A 22266-nucleotide genomic window follows, 5' to 3' on the forward strand; every position below is an offset into this window, starting at 1 on the left:
TCTAGGAGTTATGGTTATTTGAAGTTGACCAAAAACTCAAACTTAACATAACTTAACCAATTTTCCAGATTTTTCATTCTTTCCTAATATGACTCTTTCCAATTCTAACTCTTTCTAGTTCTTTCAAATAGCTAGATGTTACATATAGTTACATAAATAATATAATATTATTAAAATACTAACAAATATGCAACCTTGTATTAGTATAAACTAAGGGCTCGTTTGGTGTGAGGGATAATCATAAATAGTCTTGAGATAAATTTAGATGTCTTGTTTGGTTGACATATTTGGGATAACTTATTCCACCATTTATAGCATAGTGATAAGATAAGTTATCTCATATACATGGTGGGATAGGTTATCCCAGGATAACTAACCCCAGGATAGTTAATCCTAGGATAACTAGTTCCCAACCAAACGACCCCTAAATGTTTAGAAGTAGAAACTTTGACTACTCTATTTTGATTGAAATGTATCTGAAATTTAATTGATTAATGAAATGAGTTGTTTGTTCTTTATTTTGAATATAATATATTTTTACATGTGTAATGTGTTAGTATGATACAATTGAGATTTTTTTTTAATTGTCGAAGTTATAATACTCAATTATATGAGTATATATTAGTTGAAGTTGAACAGACTATGATTACCGATTTTTCATACCGTAGATAATGAAACTGAACTTTAAAATACCGAATTACACCGAATTAAATTGGTATGGTAATGATATAATGTTTTAAAAACTGAATACCGAAATTACAATATCAAAATTTTCAAATATCATACGGTACCACACCATGTCCACCCCTACATGAAAGGGTATTTACTTGGAACTTTGACTAAATTAGGAGTTAAATCTTGTTGAAATGTAAAAACTAAAAAGTTATTACTAGGTAATTGTAGTTTGCAAGAAGTTATTTAAGGTCTCTACATTTTAGCCCTAAAACTCGAAAGCTTCCCTGCTGTGAAGTTTGAAGAGCTGAGAAAGAGAGACGAGTATGGCTATGTCTCTCCGAGTTAGACGCCTGAAAGAAGCTTATAGGCTGCTCCCTCTTCTTTCTGCTGGTACTTACTTCTTCCTAATGTCAAATTATTTGGCTAATGTTTTCTAATTATTTTCTGCTAATATGAATTCCTGATTCTGGACAGGAAACATGTATAATCTACCCAGAAAAGACGGCATTTTGCTGCCGCCTCTTTTGAATTGTTCGAAAAATTTACGTGCAGACATCAATACAATGTGCCTATATAGATGTCATCAGGATCATAGGTAACAATTTCTATTTTCTGGATACAGAGTACACCAATTTGAATTTCTTTAGAACTATGTTTCCACCTGATTGAACAACAATGAATAGTAATGTGGATTATCTCTTTATCATTTTGTTAATATTTTTTTATTGAAATTCTTTCAAATTTCAGTAAGGAAGAGGAGAGCGATTAAATAATTTTTCAGTTGATGTTTGATTCAGCTCACATTAAAAAAATACTATCTTGAAAGTTTTTTCTATCATTATATGTTATGATTTATACAATATGATGATGCAAAGTTGTCCTTAGAAGTTCTTGTTTAATTCCTTAATGGGTAAAGTTAATTGAGCTCTAATTTTTTTCTAGTGCCGTATATATGTATTAACATGGGGAAAATTCGGTTACTTTGGTATATACAATTGTTATCATTGTACCAAAATAATATACAATTGTTAGGGTTTAATAATTTTCAGAGGAAAGAGATTATAGGGAAAAAAAAGATTGATAAGTAATTCTAAAATTTTGTTTTTCTAGTGCTCCATGTAGTAGTTTGAATTCATTCAGCCTACTATTTTGGAGGTTTTAGTAGTCTTCACTTGTCCTTGACAGTCTCTTTCAGGTATTCAACTATATCAGAAGCAGTGTCGGAGCCTCTTGTACAACTCGATTTCCCCTCCTTCATTAAGTCTACTATTGATAAACCTGAAGGTGAGCTACTCTCACTTGGTAAATGTGATTTTGTTTTTCTTTGTAAAATTGTGAGGATGAAACCATGTACTGAGGTCACATGTGGAATATGTCTAGATACCAATAGGTTTTAGTAGGAAAAATTCATCAAGTTCTGGGGATTTCTGATCAATTAAAGCCGAGTTGAAGAAACTTACCTATGAAGAAAAGAAAAAAAATCCTGAGCTGGAGAATTTTTTTAATACTTTTCTCTTTCCTATATGCTGCACCAAAGATTTGCACAGATGGCCAATAAATGACTGTTGTACTGGACCAACTTGTCAGCGGTTGAATTAATCATGTACCTTCTGTGGATCTTATCAGTGAAATGAGTCCTGAGAGCTCAATGTTTAGTAGATGGATGCATATGATAAATTACTTATGGCCTTAGCATACATATTCATGCTTCTTATGTCATTAAGATTCTACCTTTGCAGTAGATTTTCAGTTGGAGGCTTTATTAGCATGTGTCAATCCGTGGCATGTTTGAACTCTGAGTTCATTTTCTAGTTTTGTATATCGACCTTATTTTTCGCAAAAGCAAGTGTTGTGAGTGGCAATCTGTTTTCCACAGCTGTATGCATTTGCTTTTTTATTCCGATAATGAACAGTATGATCCTGATTTGATGTCACCAGTGACCAGTCTATCTTCCTTACCAACATATCTATCAGAAGATCACCTACGAGTGTTAGGACTTCTAGTTTGCACCACCATCAAAGCTCCTTGAGTAGCATGATGACTGCTTCAGCAACATCACAAAGACCATCATGTCTTCCGTGTTGTTTTCTCTTCCATCAGTTAAAAATTAGCAACAGTTGAATCTATTGCAAGACTTTCCCAAGCAAGCAAGGTTAGCCATCTGGCATTAAACCCCTTCTAGCTCCATTTCTGCTATCATTTTAGAAGAGAGAACATCAACATAATTTAATGAACTTGCTACAGTCATAATATATCCAATGACCATCGATTCCTATCCTCCAATCTTTTGTTATTCTTCCAATCGACACTGGTAAATTGCTGCTAGGTGACTAGGAGGTCACAGGTTCAAGCTGTGGAAACAACCTCTTGCATAAATGCAGGTAAGGCTGTGCACAATAAACCTTGTGGTTCCGCCCAGTGCACCGGACTGCCCTTCCAATCGACTCCTAACTTGTTCTATATTCTTCACATTTCTTGCTTAATTTTTGGCACTACTAACTTGTTCATTATCTGGTTTCTGTAACTGGATATATATGCATACTTGCCTCATTTTCCGTTGCTTTTTGAACAAAATGTACAGGCCCTTCTCATTGTTGGTTCAATGGAATTCCGGATAAGAAATCTCTGAAAGATGGCATTTTCTTAGTGCTCATAGCTGGATTCGTAAATAGTTCCTCAATCACGGAGGCAAACTTTGTTAGCATGCTTGAGAAAGTAAAGTTTCTCCAGGATAGGTAGCATAGATCCTTATGCAAACTTGTTCTGTGTTAATTTTCTTATATACATGTTTTCACAGATCTCTACTTTCTTCCAATGTTGCAGATATCCTTTCCTTCAAATAATTGGTTTCCAGGATACGAAGATCCCACTTTGTTCCAGTGATATTTGCACACATCTGCTTGGGAGAACCTTGAAAGAATACATTGCCTTTCCTATCCTTCTAGCTAACAAGAATGTTCTAGAGGTATGTTCACTTAATTTGTTGCTCAATTAGTGCAGTTTGAAGGATCTTATTCAATCTGCTTTTTTTCATATATTGTGTCGTACGACTTGATAGCTGTTTCAAAGATGGGACTCTATTGAAATATCTGTACTTAGTCAGAAGGGAATTGCAATTTTTGACTATTCAATGAAGATTTGAACTTTCTGTCATTAGTACCTGGATACTGTGCTTTCTTATATTTATTTGCTAACTTGGTTTCCTTTAGTATGTAAAGTTTATGTGTCCATCATATCCTTGCTGATGTTCTAAGGAAAGCAAGATAAAATCTATCATTGGTTTTAAGAAAATAATCATGGGGATCTGATCCTCAGAAGAAATCTGAATGACTGGGAAATTCCCAGAATACTTGAACTGTTTAAGGTTCTGGAGAATTTTCAAGGTATACAAACAGGCGAGGATTATTTATGGTGGCAGGGGCACAACAAAGGTAGTTACAAGGTGAAAGAAGGATACAAACAGATAAGTCCTGGTCACATTCAAGACTTCAAATGGCCTTGGAAGCAAATCTGGAGGATCAAAGTGCCACACAAAGTGGCATGCTTTACATGGCTACTAGCCAATGAAGCAGTTTTAACATTGGATAATGTGGCCAAGAGAGGAATCTCTCTATGCAACAGATGTTCCTTATGTGGTAAGGCTAATGAGACAGTGAGACATCTCTTCTTACATTGCAACTTTACTGAGCAGCTGTGGCAGATTTTCCTTAATCTCAAAGACATATCTTGGTGTATGCCTAGCAAGATTGATAAGACTCTATTCAGTTGGGAGATGGCTGGAGTTGGGGCTACAAACAGAGAAAGATGGAGGATGATCCTTGCTAGTATTTGGTGGACTATATGGAGGGAGAGAAACGAGAGATGTTTTGAGAATAGGAACAACAACTTGCAGGAAGTAAAGCTTAAGTGTATTTTGTTGTTCTACTTTTGGTGTACAAATGTCTACTCCAATGAAACTGAGTCAATCATAGATGTTTTAGGATCCATTTAGATTTGGTTCAGTTTTTGGATAGATTATACTTCCTTTCTGCTTTTGTAAATATGGTTTTTCAGTACTACCTAAGTACTAAATGAAATACAAATGTTACCAGTTTAAAAAAAAAATAGACAAATCCCTTCTATGTTTCTTTCTCTATTCTGTTAATGAATAAGTTGATGTTTTTGGTACACTATAGAAACATTATTTCATATACTGTCATAGGGGTTATGAATAGCACTATGATTTTAACAGGCAGAGAAGAAGTAGTAACTCCCTAGAACTCTTATAAGTCATAACAGAAACTATGAAAACCGATATGAATTATAAACTAGATAATAATGCTTTCAAAGATTGTTGAACATTGCTAGAGAGTCTCCTTGAGGACCAAATGGATGAACTCAAAAATAACCTCATCATTAGATTTTGACATCTTTAACAGTATTGGTTAAATAGTTTAAATTTTGTGTTGGGCCTCAACTAAATCTCCTTTTATGTGCAAAGTGGTGCTGATATGGTAGTTAGACCTTGAGTCTCGTCTAAATTAGAGAAAATTGGCATTGTGCTAGAAGATGCAATGCGTATTGTGGGGTATGTCTATGTCATCAATCTTTCTTTTCATGTTTTTAATAGGCAATCAATGTTAGCTACATTCAATCTTTTATATCCTTTGGTCATATATTCATGTTGATATATGGGTCGGTATTGGAAATGTTGTGCTTAATTGTTAAACTTGCAGCACCCTCATCAAAAACATCTTGGTTGTGTACTTGGGTTAAGATACGACTTCTGTTTCTTGCAATTTGTCCATGTTTCTTTTGGGTATTGAGTATTACTTTGTTGCTTGTTACCCTCTATATATTTTAATACAACATATGCATAATAAGTTGTTTTTGGGTGATATTTTCTCTTTGTTGACCTAGAAAAAGTGTATGATGGAGTTCTAAGGGTTTTATGGAGATGCTTGGAGGCTAAATGTGCACATGTAGCTTACATTAGGGTGGTTAAGGACATGTATGAAGAAGCCAAGACCTAGTGAGGACAATGGGAGGAGATTCAGAGCACTTTCTAGTTGTGATGGAGTTGTATCAAGGATTATGGCCATTTCTATTTGCCTTGGCGATGGGTGAATTGACGTGACATATTCAAGGGTAGGGTATGCTATTTGTAGATGACATTGTATTGATTAACGAAACATGTGGCAAAGTTAACGATAGACTGGACGTTTGGAGATATGCCTGGAGTCTAAAGGGTTCAAGTTGAGTAGGACTAAGACAGAGTACTTGGAGTGCAAGCTCATTGATGTAATACGTGGTAGATGGGGAAGTGAGGATTGATACACAAATCATCCCCAAGAGAGGAAATTTCAAGTACCTTGGGTCAATAATCCAAGGAAATAGGGGAAATTGATGATGATGTTACTCATTGTATTAGAGCAAGGTGGATGGAGTGGAGGGTCGCATCCGGTTTCTTGTGTGATAAGAATGTATCACCAAGACTTAAAAGTGAGTTTTATAAAGTGGTTGTATGACCAATTATGTTGTATAGGGTGTAGTGTTGGCTGGTCAAGAACTCGCATGTCCGGAAGATGAAAGTAGTGAAAATGAGGATGTTAAAATGGATGTGTGGGCATACTAGGAGAGAGAATTATAAACAAAGATATTCGAGTCAATGTGGGAGTGACCCTTATGATGGACAAGACGAGGTGGCGAGTTTGTGATCGTTCGGAAATGTGAAGAGGAGATGCATAGATGCCCCAATGTGGAGGTGTAAGAGGTTGACTATGGTGGATATGGGGAGAGTAAGGTAGTGGTAGACCGAAGAAGTATTGAGGAGTAGTGATTAGATAGGATATGACTCAGCTTATCAAGACATGACTAGACAAGAGGATATGGAGGTCAGGGGATTAGAGTAGGAGGTTAGTAGGTAGTAAGTGTTGTCTAGTTTTTCTTATCGGTATTGTTATTATTACTCTCCTACATTCTTATTTTTCTATTTTATTATTATCTGTTTTTTCCTTTGCCTCGGTTACTGTATTATTAGTTATTTCTACTGTTTTCTTCTCATTTACTTTTAGCATGGCTTCTTCATTATTATATTTCTTTTCCATACTTGATTTTGATATGCTTTATTTGAGCCGAGGGTTATCAGAAATAACCTCTCCCCAGGCCCCACTTGTGGTATCACACTGGGTTATGTTGTTGTTGCTCTTCATTGATATCTGGCCTTCTGCAACCTTTATTTCATGTTTCTCATGTTGTAATTGTCACTGGATCCATTCATTGCTCATGAATTGACATACTACGTCCTTTTTCAGATTGCTTGTGAGGCCTGCTATGTGTTGTTTAATGGTTCTGAAAGTTCTTCGATCTATTATGGGAAGGAAGCAGATATTATTAGTTATTTCTACTGTTTTCTTCTCATTTACTTTTAGCATGGCTTCTTCATTATTATATTTCTTTTCCATACTTGATTTTGATATGCTTTATTTGAGCCGAGGGTCTATCGGAAATAACCTCTCCCCAGACCCCACTTGTGGTATTACACTGGGTTATGTTGTTGTTACTCTTCATTGATATCTGACCTTCTGCAACCTTTATTTCATGTTTCTCATGTTGTGATTGTCACTGGATCCATTCATTGCTCATGAATTGACATACTACGTCCTTTTTCAGATTGCTTGTGAGGCCTGCTACGTGTTGTGTAATGGTTCTGAAAGTTCTTCAATCTATTATGGGAAGGAAGCAGATATTATTAGTTATTTCTACTGTTTTCTTCTCATTTACTTTTAGCATGGCTTCTTCATTATTATATTTCTTTTCCATACTTGATTTTGATATGCTTTATTTGAGCCGAGGGTCTATCGGAAATAACCTCTCCCCAGACCCCACTTGTGGTATTACACTGGGTTATGTTGTTGTTACTCTTCATTGATATCTGACCTTCTGCAACCTTTATTTCATGTTTCTCATGTTGTGATTGTCACTGGATCCATTCATTGCTCATGAATTGACATACTACGTCCTTTTTCAGATTGCTTGTGAGGCCTGCTACGTGTTGTGTAATGGTTCTGAAAGTTCTTCAATCTATTATGGGAAGGAAGCAGATATTGTGATTCTAGACAAAGGTAGGGTGTGTCTCCTTTTCTTTTTCTTTTTTAAATATCTGCCATGCTGAATAAATGTTAAGTACTAATCTTTTTTTGTTGGAGCTGCTACTACCTTTATCCAAAGATTTAGTTAATAAGGACAATTAGTTCCTTTTCCTTTTTTTGATTAGAAGTATGATTGATTACTTCTGAATTGCATATTCATCACAAAATGTGACTTTTGTTGGGGGAGTGATGGTGATGGTCAGTGTATGGCATGATTAGAACTGGAACTCTATCATCCATTTTCCTTCTATTGTCTTTAAACTAAGGTTCTCTGTTACATTCTGCAATGTCAGCAATCAAGGATTTCAGAGCACAAGAGAGTGAAACCCCCAAGATCATGCATAATCTGACAAGCACATGGGTAAAGCCAACTGATGACTTCAAGGAACCACCTCTCTGTTTTCCCTTGCGAAACCTGCTTCTTTACTTTCCAGGTAGAGGTTCCCCTGTTGAGCTGTCCCCCGTACTTTGATTTAGCACTTACTTAAAAAGATAATTATGGACATTCCCATATATTAATTACTATGAAGGTGCAAGGATTTTGAGATTTTCTGCCTCAAACGTGCAACTTGTGTGTTTCCCTTTAGTATAAAATTACGAATATGATGTTTATCCACGGATTCCTTCTGCCTATCCCCTTTCTTTTTGTTGCCTTGTAAAATGATGGAAAATCAGACAAGAAAGGAACAATTAAGCATTTAAAGAAGGGATGAATTCAAGGTGTAATTTGTATGAAATGATGTATTATAGCTCTTCCTACTGATGGGGTTGTAAACCTAGTGCAATTTAGAGGTTCTAAGGATCAAGTAGAGGAATCATCAAACAGTAGTTCGCTAAAATTTCAAAATAAATGTTGATGATGTTCAGTGCCATAAAGCAGTGCTATGATAGAAAGACGTAAAGAAGTATGTCGTTGGTTCTCTTTGAATCACTATGAGGAAGCTTGAAATTATGGTGTGGCCTTTTGAAACCCAAAACTGATAGCTATGTCAATTTACTTTTGAAAAAGCTTCCCTTGTCTAAATAATTTCATAGGATGATAAAAAGATGCGAAAGCTCCCATATACAAATGCGAGGATTGTAATTTGACTGAAGTCCCTTGTTCCTAGCATTTGTATCTTATACTTAAGTTTCTGAATTTCCTTGCAGGTGGCATTTCAGTTGATGAGAGTGGCAATCGCCTTTTCCTCTCTGACTCCAATCACCACAGAGTTATTGTACTAGATGGCAATGGAAAGATCTTAGACTCTGTATGTGTCAGGCATGCATGTGTTGCTTCATCATCTTTGATTGTCATATCCTACTGTTAAAGCATGAAAGGAATTTCTAATGCAAACATGATCATTTGACGCAGATTGGTTCTTCCCCTGGTCATGAGGATGGAGAATTTGAATCAGCAAAGTTGAGGCGTCCGGCAGCTTCTTTTTATCATGCCTCTGAGGACTGTCTATATCTTGTGGACTCGGAGGTAATTGCATTGGAGCTCTTTAATTTTCTTGGTATGATATCCTATTTCTCATTATCTAATATTGATGGTTACGAGGAACAAAAAAAGAGAAGGGTGTGGATGTGTCTGATTTGGCAAGTGAAAAATAAAACCACTTCATCACTCAAGAGTTCAATTGTTTGGGATGTCTCAAATTGTTAATTCACTTTCAGAAAAAATGTTGACGTCTCAAGAGCAGAATTCATTAATTCATTCATTTCTTAAAAATTACGTGCTGTGTTTCATGTGAAGCTATGAAAATATTTTAAAAGTCAATAGTCTTTCTTCTCACCATAAAAGTAATATATACATGAGATGAGTCTCCAAATTGTTATATAAGAGGGAGTAAATAGTTCGGTAAAAGAACACGAAACTGAAGCTATGAGCAATAGTCAAAATACCAATGTTTGTGTATTAATGAATGCAGCCTGGCCTAAGCTCATTATTAATCAGCAATTTGAGCTTGTACAAGTTCGAGATTGGCTGTTTAAGTTCCTGGGGTCTTTTTTTCTAACTTCTACATATTTGTATATTGAAAATAAAAGCAAAGATATAAATTAGTTGAGCTAATTGTTTTCCAATATATATTGGAAACTCAATACTAGTTATGCGGAATGTTCTGATCCTATCTAGTATTAGTGTTCTAGTGTGTCCCTTCTTAATTTCTAACATATGCATACATCATGTAAAAAATTAATAAATTCCTTTAATTATAATTTGTGCTCCAGTAAAGCGAAATCAAGCTCAGGCTTGTTTACTTTATCAAGAGAAGCTCAATTTTCTAAATTCAGTGGGTTGAGCTTTTAACATTTGAGCACACATGAATTTCAAGAACTTGAGCTAACTGACCATGATTACGTGTTTATACTTCTAACTCAAGTGAACCTAGTGAAAGATAGTGGTAAAAGGCAAATGTGGTTATTCAACTTTTGAGTGATGTTAGCCTTTTTAATAGAAAATAAGTCTGCACTCAGTTCCAGACATTTTGATGCAGTACATGGTCGCCCGAGTTAAAAAAGGAACTTCCACTCCACCCAAAGTGAATTTCCTTATATCCCTTTTGGTTCTTTTGAAGATTATGTCCAAGTTCTTTCACAAGAGAGGTCTACCATATAGTCACAACAGAATGAAAGATTGCATGCTCACTTTTATTCTTTTCAACGTAATCTTTTTTGTTCCTCTCATAAGAACCACAATGTAGCATGGCCTCCTGCACATTTCCTATTTTGATCCTTCGGAACACCCAACTTATAATTTTTCTCTAAATGATCAAGTGAAGTAGGAATGGAGCATTCAAATTGGGTTTCACAGGGTAATATCTGTGTATTTCCTTGCTTCTCCCCGAGTCATATTGTTGTTGAATTAGCCCTCAATCTACAGTTCTCTCTACAAGTATCAATAACTTTCTGTTTATTTGGCTGAATGATATAAAAATTTCTGTCAAATGGGATATAGAATGATCTTAAGATATGTTATTCAAAAGACAGTATTGCTTCCATGTATCTCCTTTATGTTATACCTGAATTTTATAATGTTCCACTATTTTACAACCTTAAGATTTTGTCCTAGTGGTTGAGGACACCCTTACTGTTCCTTTTTTTTTTTTGGTAGTCCCTAATACTTCATAAAGCTAACAAATGTGTCCCTGTTGTGAAAGAATCATGCTATTAGGAGAGCTGATATGGGGAGGAGGGTTGTGGACACGTTGTACCCAAGAAGCAAAACAAATAAAGATAGCAGTATATGGAGCTGGATATTGGGAAAGCTTTGGCCTAGAAATGATCTAGCTGCACAGTCTGAGGAATTGAATCCGGATGCATTGCTGTTTCCATGGCACATTCTGAAATCTCCAAATGGTGATCTCCTCATTTTTAACCGCAGGTAGATGCGACATCTGGTCCATTTATCTTCCAAGTTTATACATCTGCAAATGTTTCATATATTTCATCCGCACTTTGTTTTAACTTCTATTTCAAATGCAAGGACACTCTACTTATTTTGCACGACGACTTTATATTAATGAACATAGAACACTAGCTGTGAAATTTTAATTGTTTTCGTTTGAGTTGTTTGGTGAGGTGAAAAGGCATAATCTGCTTGTCGGTTTTCTGATACAGAAGCAGGATAGGAAAGTTCCTTTCATTGGTTCTCTATCAACCTAATGGAAATGGATCAATTATCTGTTCTAACATTTAAGTTTCCTGAAGGCTTAGTTTAGAGTTACCTTATTACAATAGGCAGAAAGCACCGTTGTCAAACAATAAGGAAAATTAAAGGAGGGAATAATCAGCTGATGGATGCTGGGAATATTATCTGTTTCTGGATTTCCTTGTACTTTCTTCAATTGCAAATGGGAACAAGATGATGAAAAAAATAATTCTTCAATACCAAGCTAATTATTAAGGTTGGGTATATCCATATATGTATCCTCATTATTCATTTCACTCCATTTGAATTTGTTTTATTTCAACATTTAATAATTTAGACACTAGTAACAGTAATAGAAGTTTTCTACATTTTCAATTGACATATAAAAGCCAACTAGCTTATATCTCCTAAATGGATCTTCTTCTTCTGGTCTATTCTATATTTTTTTTGAGGATTAGTACTGTTGTATTCTTCAGCATTGGGAATGCTGGCCACCATCAGAAACATGTTACAAAGCAAGTAGACTCTAGCTTTACAAAGCTCCTAGAAATTCTACTAAACTCCTCTATTTCCTCTATACAGTTTTGTTTACACCAAAAAAATAAAGTCACCAGACAATTCCATTTCACATCATGGACTGATCTGATTTTGTCTTCAAAACACCTTCCATTTCTCTCCCTCCATACTGTCCACCATATGCAAGAGGGTATTATTTTTCCACCATTTTTTCTGACTTTTTACTTCCCCCTCCTTTCATCCAACAACTCATTAGATCAATTGTATGTTCAGGCATTGTCCACACTGTCTTTGTGAGTGAAAAACAGGTTCCACAATTGAGCAGTGAATTTATAGTGTTGGAACAAGTGATTGTTTGTCTCCCCAGTCTCATTGTACAAAAAACATCTAGTCACCAGAACTCTCCCCTTCTTTTGTAACACTTCATGAGTAAGGCATGCCTTTTTTACCACTAGCATGTGAAGCATTTCACTTTTGTAGGGGCTATGTTCTTCCAGACATTCCTCCATATCTTTAGCTCTTCCTCCTGCATAATGCTATTCTCCCTCTTGTATAACTTATTTACTGTGAAACTTCCTTCTGAACTGTGTCTCCATCTAAGTCTATCAGGCTCCATTATTGTCCCACCAAAAGTATCCACTTCTTTTAGCAGGTCAACTACTCTTTTTACCTCCCAGTCATTTAAGTGCCTTCTGAAGTTGAGATCCCAACCCTGGGGGGACCAACTACCAGACACAACAATTTCAGGGTTGCTAGATAGTAACATGAGATCTGGAAATTTATCCTGCAGTGGTACTTCCCCTATCCAATTATCCTTCCAAAACCTAACATTGTTACCATTGCCCACTCTGATTTTAGAGTTCTCCTGGAGCTTTGACCATAGACCTCTGATAGTCCTCCATACACCCGTCCCATAAGTGCAATTCACTTCATTTGAGCACCAAGGACTGTTCTGTCCAAACTTGTGAACAATTACTTCCTTCCAGAGGGAAGTTTCTTCATCACAGAATCTCCAAAGCCATTTCATCAAAAGGCAGCTGTTGTGAATTTCCAGATTCTTTATTCCTAGTCCTCCTTGCCCTTTTCTTAATTGAGTGACCTCCCATTCAACCAGATTATATCTCCCCTTCTCTTTCCAGAATCTCCAAACTGGTCTATTCTATTTTTCGCTAAATCTGCATCTAGTCTAAGAGATTATAGGTATTCTGAGATAACTTCCTTCATGTGGTTTTAAGATTACCTAGTCTCCTTTTAACATCTTATCATGGTTTCACACCTACACTTTAGTTGGCATTATTATATTTTCATTAGGTTAGATTTTAGGGGTACCTTGTCTCCTTTGACACTGTCATGAGTGTGATAACATCTAAATCATATGCATACTTTGATCAAGCTGTGATACACGTACGATCTATAGCCTCCTTCTCACAACCTTCAAAGGCAGATCCATTAGTGTTTCTCAACTCCAAAACATTGGAGTTCACTCTGTTACATTGGCTGCTAACCTTCCAAACTTTCCTCCTTTGTTCGAGATTGAAATGGGCGATATGAAGCTCAAATAAGATATGATTCCTTCATAAGGGAAGTTGAAAAATCAGTAGTGTTTTCCAATTCAATCTATTGTCCTAAGCGTTAAATGCTATAGAACATTCATGTTACACAGTTAGTTTGGTCATTAGATGTCCCATGTTGATGTGCAAACACAAAACACCGTCAGTGACTAGTTATGCCCATTTAACTTTTCATTTTTGTCGTCAACTGGTTCTGACATAAAATTTCTTCAGAGATCCGGCTTTGTAGTTTCTATTTTCTTGTTTTCCCTTTGACTTTACAGGTTCATTTTTTCCTTGTTCTCTCTTTAAGCAGAATGTCATGAAATATAATGCAACTGTTTGTCTGTTAATAGTTGTTAATACTATGTAATCTATATATTCTTAGGCCTTAAGCTTTATAATCTATCTTTGGGCAGCATAACTAGGTATGTTGGTATAACATAACACGTTTACAAGGTTGGAGATACTTGGAACATATGCCCCCAAATTGGCTGTTAATTTTGTTTTAGAACCCAATTGGGCAACATTTCATGAACTTGCAATTTAAATATAATAAACAAGCTTGTAATCTTGTCTCTATGACCCCTTTATGGAATCATAGAAATTGGAATACTAAAAGCCCCAGGATTGCTCTTTCTAAACTCATATATTGCAGAAATTGTTTTCCTTAGTTTGAAATTAAATATCTTGACAATATCTGCACTCGTATTTGTAAATTTTATGGTTTGAGCTGTGGGGCTGCCCTCACTTTAATTTTCTTGCATGAAGCTGTGAGACGTTGTGGATCATGGATTTAGCCTTAGGCTTGATCAGAGAGGTTATTAAAGGTACATAAATTATTGCCAAAAATGTTCTTAAGTTGTCTCTATTCTATCAGTTAGCCTTGTCAGTTGTTGACTCATCCATACTCTAAAAGGATTTTCAAATATTTTGGAGATCTGTGAGCCATTGATCCTGGAGAAGTCGATGCTTTTGAATCAAATACCTAATGATTGGTTGCAGCAGCAAGTGGATGCACATTGCTTGTCAAAGAGAATTCCATATGTTGAGCTTATATCTTCTGTGGTAACTTTTCAGGATCAGATACTCATTTGTGATACAGGTAGTCATGTCTTCAATGATTGGATCCGTTGTAACATCTGCTTTGCCTGATTCAATTTTTGATTGTACTTATCTGTAGTTGGTCAAACGGTATTAAAACTCAATAGAAACTCGGGTTCTCTATCAAGCTTCCAGTTTTCTAATTTGGGGATCCTTGGGTTTCCTTACTGGTCCTCATCTCCTCTGGAACGAGTATGTGCTGCGTAAGTGTGACAGATTAAAGAAGCTCTATAAGCCATTGTTCTTTCCTGCTTTCTCTGGGTAATTATATTAATTTACTGTATTTGATGTTGGTGTTACAGTGATGCAGCATTGGCAGCAAATTCTATTGATCACATAGAATCTTTCAACTTGTTGCCAGGTAGTAATAGCCTATTGGTCACATGTAGTTTAAATAATTTGTGAAAAAACTCTTACCTGGATTTTTTTTTACTGATCTTTCAGTTGTTTATCAATACCTATAATTTTTATCTTCAATATTGTATCTTACTTATCTTCTTTTTCTGGATCATATATTCTTGCAAGAATTTGGTTGTAATTAATTTATATTAATTTTGTGATACATTTACTCTTCCTTCAAAAATAAAAGAGCTTTTTTGGTCAACTCCAGAGGGGGACTAGTAAGTGTGTTATAGATTAGTATGTTAGGAGTTAGATAAGTATTGAAAATATACTTGAAATGTAAATATATCAGTAGAGGCGGATCCAAAACCTAAATTTGTTGGGTTCAAATTTTAGGTTATTACTACTGAACCAATTACATATTTGAAATTATGGTTTCAAATTTACAACCTGTTTGACCAAGCTGTCGAAATCAGCTTTAACAGTTGCTTATAAAAAGTGTTTTTTGAAGTGCTGTGGAAGTGTAGCAATTTGTGTTTGGTTATATCATGTGAGAAGTACTTCCCTTAGTGGTTTGTGTTTGACCAATATTTTCAAGAAGGTACTTTTAGGTGTCAAATTACGCAAAAGTAAGTTACTTAATTTGGTAAATGTAAATTTTTGATGAGTAATCTTGTCCTAAAAATCAAAAGCACTTTTTTCAGCTTCTGCTTAAAAGTGGAAAAAAGGCTTTTTTTACTATTCAAAAACATTTATTTCTTCACCAAAAGCTTGGCCAAACACCTTTGGTCTTTAAAATAAGCGATTTTCTCTGGTCATAAAAAAAAAAAGCATTTTTGTATAAGCACTTTTAACCTTTCAAAAGCTTGGCTAAACAGGCAATTGCTGTTTGTGAAATTTTAGTGATTTTTACACACACATCAGGGAGTAATTAATTTAGTATATGTTAACTCAAATTTGAAATCATATAAGTACTTTTAATGACCAATTTTATGTCATCAACAGATAGAAGGAGGGAGTCTAAAATGTTAATCTGCCTAGTGTGTTGTTTCAAGGTTTAAAATTTAATGGTTTAATTAACGGTTATGGCAATCAGCAGTTTGAGATGTCCCAAAATAGAGAATGCATTACAATGGAGAGTAGTTATTGGGTTGTCACTGCTACCTGTTAAAAAAGTTGTTTTTTATAGATCAATGTAAAAAGAGAGAGTAGGCTAAGTTTTACTATATAGAGGGAGTACTACATGATAACCTCGCTTCATTTTCTTAACAGGTAAAATTGACATACGACTGGATGTGGATATTCCAGAATATGTTGATCTAATTGAACCATTGGGTGAGAGTTGTATATGGCGGCTAACTAGAGGGGCAGCAACTGAAATATCCGAGGCAGATAGCACGATTACATCTTCAGAAAAGGTTTCTGATTACCTTTAGGCTTCATGTATTTGTATTCACCCATAAATTCTACTTCCTTCATCCCAAGCTGATTTTTCACTCTTCATTTTTGGGTATATACCATATACCACAAATAGTTATCTGGGACCACTTTTAAAAAAAAAGGAATATTGTCCAACATTTTTTCTCAACAAATGCTGAATAATTCATTTTTAAACTCCTCCAGTAGCAGTGCAGAGTCAAACCAAGAGATCTATGTGAAATGAACGGAGTATTAAATAGCACATACCTTAAGTAGTGCCTTCTCTCCAGTAGTTTAAAGAGTTAAATTGATGAGGATATGCAGGTTGGTATTGCCCAGCAATGGTATGATGAAATCGACCACCTTGCCTTTTCAACATCAGAAATTGCAGCAACCATAGAAGAGGCAACAATAAGCCGTGGTGAGGAAATTCCAGAAGGGAAAGTTGAGATAAGTTGCTCCGTTAACTCAAGTCCTGGAACAAGTGAGGTACATTATTCTTCCCAGCAATTTCCTTTTGATTCTGAATTGCTGAGATTCACCAGGATATATGTGAAATTTCTTGCTCAAGTTGTTTAAAATGATAAATTAATTTGTATAATTGTCTAGTCTGGAAATACTTGCACTGAATTTCAGATCCAAAAATGCTGCTTTAGTCATTATGTGATTGTCTTCATTTCTCTAGTTCTCCACCAGGTTATTGTGCTGCACTATATCTGAGACTGAAAAAGCGGGATAATTTAAGAAATACCTTACGAGATTTCCATGTATCATTCCATACAACTCACGTTATAAAATATTACTAAACTTATGAGTACCAAAGTTAACTGGTTCATGCTTCATACAAACATCCCAAGCAAACAGTAAATTTAGTACATTACAAGGCATGGGTTTACACATCCCAAACACCAAAACATGTCACCAAATTTAAGTTACAAACCATGGTGTCATGATTGAACCAACCTTCAAAATTTCATATAAATGTATAACACATGGATCCCATACAAGTCCCAAGACTATTACAAAGTATGGATGCCTTTATGCAAATGTGATCTTCCTTGAAGCTTTGAAAAACTCTTATCTCTAATGGCCAGCTTCAAGTATCCTCTCGAACATTCCCTACAATAGAAATAACTATCACTAAGCATAAAGCTTAGTGGTGTAAAAACTATAGGTTTGGAGCTATTAGATTCTCCAATTACCTTTGAAGTCGTGGGAAACTCAATTATATCATATATAAACAAATCAAGTAACCATATATATCAAGAGTATCAAATTCGATCGTTTATGATTTAGGTGTCACGAGAGCTCATAGAACAATTTCACAAAAGATTAATAACAAGTTTCGCCCAATATGTAGATCATGACATCACACCAAGCATAGTCATGTATCGAGAAAGATCGAAGCCCTGTATCAAGAAGGGTCAAAACCCAACAATCAAGAGAATCAAGAACCATATTAAAAATGGCTTTCTAGTTCGTACTTAAAATGAACAACTTCCATACTTAACACCTACCAAAAATCCGGTGTCAAGATGTCAAAAGATCCGAATCAAGAGGCATGTCAATAGTGACAAAGTCACAGCCACAAGAAGGACAAAGTTCCAACAGAATGCCAAGTGATACCAACACGACAATACAAGTGACAAGAAGTAACCAAGGTAGCAAGATAACCTTTCAGATATACCAGTAGGTAACAAGAGTACAAGTTCAAGCTTACACAAACCTCATCCTTTTAGCATACAAACAGTCGAACACTAAATCAAGAGTCCAAACGGTAGACCAACCAATGTCTCAAGTTCCTCAACATGTACATGAGTATATACAACCTTGAAAATACAATTAAATACCCTCTATAATTTTTAGTAGCTCCATCATGTTGACATAAAACAAGATTATCATCAAAAGTAAGCCTAGTCTGTGTAAATAATACCGTCTTCAAAACAGTAAATCTGGCCAGTCCGAGTACCTTATGTTGTAACTTAGTTTAGAAAAGGTAAACGACAAAATTGGACTTTATGTCCTTCATAAAAGATGTAGGTATATGTCTTAAGGTTGCAAAGAATCAAGAATCACCACAAATTACCTTTCATACAAGAAGTTATAATCAAAACACTAGCGGTTGGAGATAAGGGATTTCTAAATTGGAAAAGTTGAACAGAACCTGTCCTATTTGCGTCCTCTTTTTCTAATTCATAACAGAAAAACTAGATGTCCACATAAACATATGTGTTGTTGGTATATGTGTTAGCTTTTCAAAACGTATTTATTGATCAACAACAGAGCTCTACATAACGAGATATGCTAACAATACTAAATACTGACACCTCAAAAACAAATTTGATCACTTACCCAAAAGGTAAGGTGAGTCTTCAGTTTTCAGCCAAAAGGAACAATTTTTTCTTGTGATTTTATGGTATGGTTATGAGAGAGTTCTCAAGGTTTCTTAGTCTTAAGGAAACCGAATTCTAGAGAGAGGGTGAAAAAATATGTTATAAACGTGATGTTTATCACTTAATATAGCTAGAAAAGGGTGGCTGCCCAAAATTCTTAAATATCACACTTTAGTTACTATTATTAAAGCATATATATATATATAATACAATCTTTATAATACAATCACAATTCAAGGAAATTAAGTTTTCTCACGTCACAAAATTCGAGTCAAGGAGGAGTTGTTCCTATCATCAAGAAATAACCTCTTGGAGTGAGAATAGTAGCTTAAATAATTTGGGGGCGTTACAATTCTCTCCCCCTTCCCTTTTGGGGGCGTTAAATAACCGCTTGTCCCGTGACTCAAGTGTGATATTATAAGAATTTTGGGCAGCCACCATTTTCCAGCTATATTAAGTGATAAACATCACTTTTATAGCATATGTTTTCCTGCCCCTCAACAAAATTCGGTTTTCTTAAGACTAAGAAATCTTGAGAACTCTCTCATCACCGTATTTTCCCACAAAATCACAAGAAAAACTTGTTCCTTTTGGCTGAAGACTCACCCTACCTTTTGGGAAGTGATCAAATTTGTTTTCGAATTGTGCAGTGTTTAGTATTGTTAGCATGTTGTGTAGAGCTCTGTTGTTAGTGAATAAATATGTTTTGAAAAGTTAACACATATGTCAACACCTCTTATGTTTCTGTGGAAATCTAGTTTTTTGTTATGGATTTGAAAAAGGAGACGCATTTAGGACAAGTTCTGTCCAGTTTTCCGATTTAGGAATCCCCTTTGTCCAATAGCTAGTGTTTTAATTACAACGTTTTGTGCAAAAGGTATTTTGTGGTGATTCTTGACTCTTTGCAACCTTAAGACATATACCTATATTTTTCATGAAGTCCAATTTTGCCTTTTCAAAACTAAGTTACAACATAAGGTGCTGGATTGACCAAATTTACTGTTTTGGAAACAGTGTTATTTACACAGACTAGACTTACTTTTGATGATAATCTTGTTTTATGTTAACATAATGGAGCTATTAAAAATTAAAGAGGATATTTAGTTGTATATACTCGTGTACAACTTGAGACGTTGGTTGTCTACAGTTTGGACTCTTGAAGTTGTGTGGACTATTTGTATGCTAAAAGACTGAGGTTTGCGTACTCTTGTTACCGGTTGATATATCTGAAAGGTTGTCTTGGTTACTTGTTGTGTTGGTATCACTTGACATTCTTGTTGGGACTCTGTCCTTCTTGTGGCTGTGACTGTCACTATTGACATGCCTCTTGATTCAAATCTTTTGACTCTGGATTTTTTATTGGTGTTAAGTATGGAAGTTGTGCATTTTAAGTACGAACTAGAAAGCCATTTTAATATGGTTTTCTTGATCAATGGGTTTTGACCCTTCTTGGTACAGTGCTTCAGTCCTTCTCGATACGATACATGATTATGCTTGGTGTGATGACATGATTTACATATTGGGCGAAACTTGTTATTTAATCTCTTGTGAAATTGTTCTATAAGTTGAATCTTTAAATATTGAATTTGATATATTTGGTTACTTGGTTTATTTATATACGTTATAATTGAGCCGCCCATGACTTCAAAGGTAATTGGAAAATCTAATAGCTCCAAACCTATAGTTTTTAGACCAGTAAACTTTATGCTTAGCGATAGTTATTTCTATCGTAAGGAATGTTTGAGAGGATACTTGAAGCTGACCATTGGAGATAAGAGTTTTTGGGAGCTTTAAGGAAGATCACATTTGCATAAAGATATCTATATTTTGTAGTAGTCTTGGAACTTGTTTGGGATCCATGTGTTATACATTTATATGAAATTTTGAAGGCGATCTCATTACAACGTTCTTTTTTTTTATAGAGATTTCTGGTGAAACTTCAATCTTGAAGCTTAAATTTGGTGGCATGTTTAGGTGTTTTGGGGTGTGTAAACCCATGCCTTGTAATGTACTAAATTTACTGTATGTTTTGGATGTTTGCATGGACCAGTTAACTTTGGTACTCATAAGTTTGGTAATATTTTATAACATGAGTTGTAGTTGTATGGAATGATAAATAAAAATCTTGTAAGGAATTTGCTTAAATTATTTCGAAAAGTTCTTCCGCTATAAATTGGAAATTTTTACTTGTTTAAATTGATATCAACTGAATTTCTAAAAGGCAAATTTTTTTACCTTTAACTATTTCAAATAGGCCTAATTTCACTACTAGATTATGAATAATATATATGCCTTTTGTCAAGATCCTTATAAATTTGGGAAGTAATATACTGAATTTCAGATCCAAAAATGCTGCTTTAGTCATTATGTGATTGTCTTCATTTCTCTGGTTCTCCACCAGGTTATCATTTGTGCTGCACTATATCTGAGACTGAAAAAGGATTCAGATGGCCGTAGTGACAGTAGACAACGGAAAGCAGCCAGGATAGCAGATCTGCTAAACCCCGGGACAATGGTAAGCAGAGATGTAATTCTTCAGTTCTTGCTGGCATCAAAAAGAGATCTAGAAGAAATCATCATAACAAGACCTGTACATGTGAGACTCAAGTTTGATTGTCCAAACCATCCAAAAGCAGATAATTCCAAAGATTTAATTTTGACGGACACCTCTTTAAATGTGAATGTTGCTCTAAAGTAAACCTTTAATAGTGTAGTGTACGACTCTTGAAGAAATTCGTGGCTCATTATTTTTGTATGAATTAGTGGCTTACCCCGTTCTATTTGCTAGTGGTTTTTCTATTTATTTTATAGTAAATTGTTGTGTTCTTAAGAGGATTAATAGTTCTACGTTGGAGAAAACCTTCCAGTTTCTAAATGTTCATGATTTTCTGAACTTTTCGCCTGTGACACTGACTGGGTTGCTCATTTGAAATTTCACTTCTTTTTCTTATGTAATTCATTTTGAATTTATCTACATTACATATCTTCTAATTAGGAAATTCTTTGTTTACATAAATAATGAAGCAAGTCGAACAACAAATGTGTGAGGTAAAACTATTTTCTTTGATTTTGATGTCATAAATAATGATACTAAGAAACAGTGATGATGGGAACACGAAGAAATGTGTTGATGATCAAAATGTAAATTTTGTGAAACGTGTGTTGGATGATTGTGCCCCGATGACATTAAAATATACTCGACACGACCTTTAGGCATTAAAGGGGTATATATGCTTGGGGTAGATTTCTTAGTTCTTGCCTAATTTCATACTTGAATATCTCTATCTATGAGATGGAAAGAATTTTTCGATTTATTATTATGCTCGAATTACTCTTGAATGTTGGGAGATTCATTACTAAGGCTACCGTTTACTATCGTTCCAAGGGTGATTGTAGATGCTTGTATTTTTATTTTTTTTGGGACTATCACTCATTTGATTTCTTTGTTTGATGTGTATTTGGAGGGTTTACCGAATATTGCGAATACTTACTTCTTGGGTAG

General features: G+C 35.1%; 1 protein-coding gene across 1 annotated transcript; it reads left to right on the plus strand.

Annotated features, from left to right (window-relative positions):
* Positions 1-913: 913 nt before the first annotated feature.
* On the plus strand, positions 914-21657 carry LOC102582669 (uncharacterized). Its single transcript, XM_006356701.2, has 18 exons — positions 914-1065; positions 1150-1270; positions 1871-1959; positions 3258-3411; positions 3500-3641; positions 7328-7400; positions 7759-7779; positions 8100-8240; positions 8956-9056; positions 9161-9274; positions 10950-11173; positions 14278-14336; positions 14426-14611; positions 14690-14813; positions 14913-14971; positions 16225-16370; positions 16696-16860; positions 21166-21657. Exons 1-18 carry the CDS (start codon positions 999-1001, stop codon positions 21460-21462), a joined length of 2283 nt encoding a protein of 760 aa, XP_006356763.1. The 5' UTR covers positions 914-998; the 3' UTR covers positions 21463-21657.
* The last annotated feature ends 609 nt before the right edge of the window (positions 21658-22266 follow it).

This window comes from Solanum tuberosum, unplaced genomic scaffold (genome assembly GCF_000226075.1).
Source record: "Solanum tuberosum cultivar DM 1-3 516 R44 unplaced genomic scaffold, SolTub_3.0 scf00229, whole genome shotgun sequence".
NCBI classification, from domain to species: domain Eukaryota; kingdom Viridiplantae; phylum Streptophyta; class Magnoliopsida; order Solanales; family Solanaceae; genus Solanum; species Solanum tuberosum.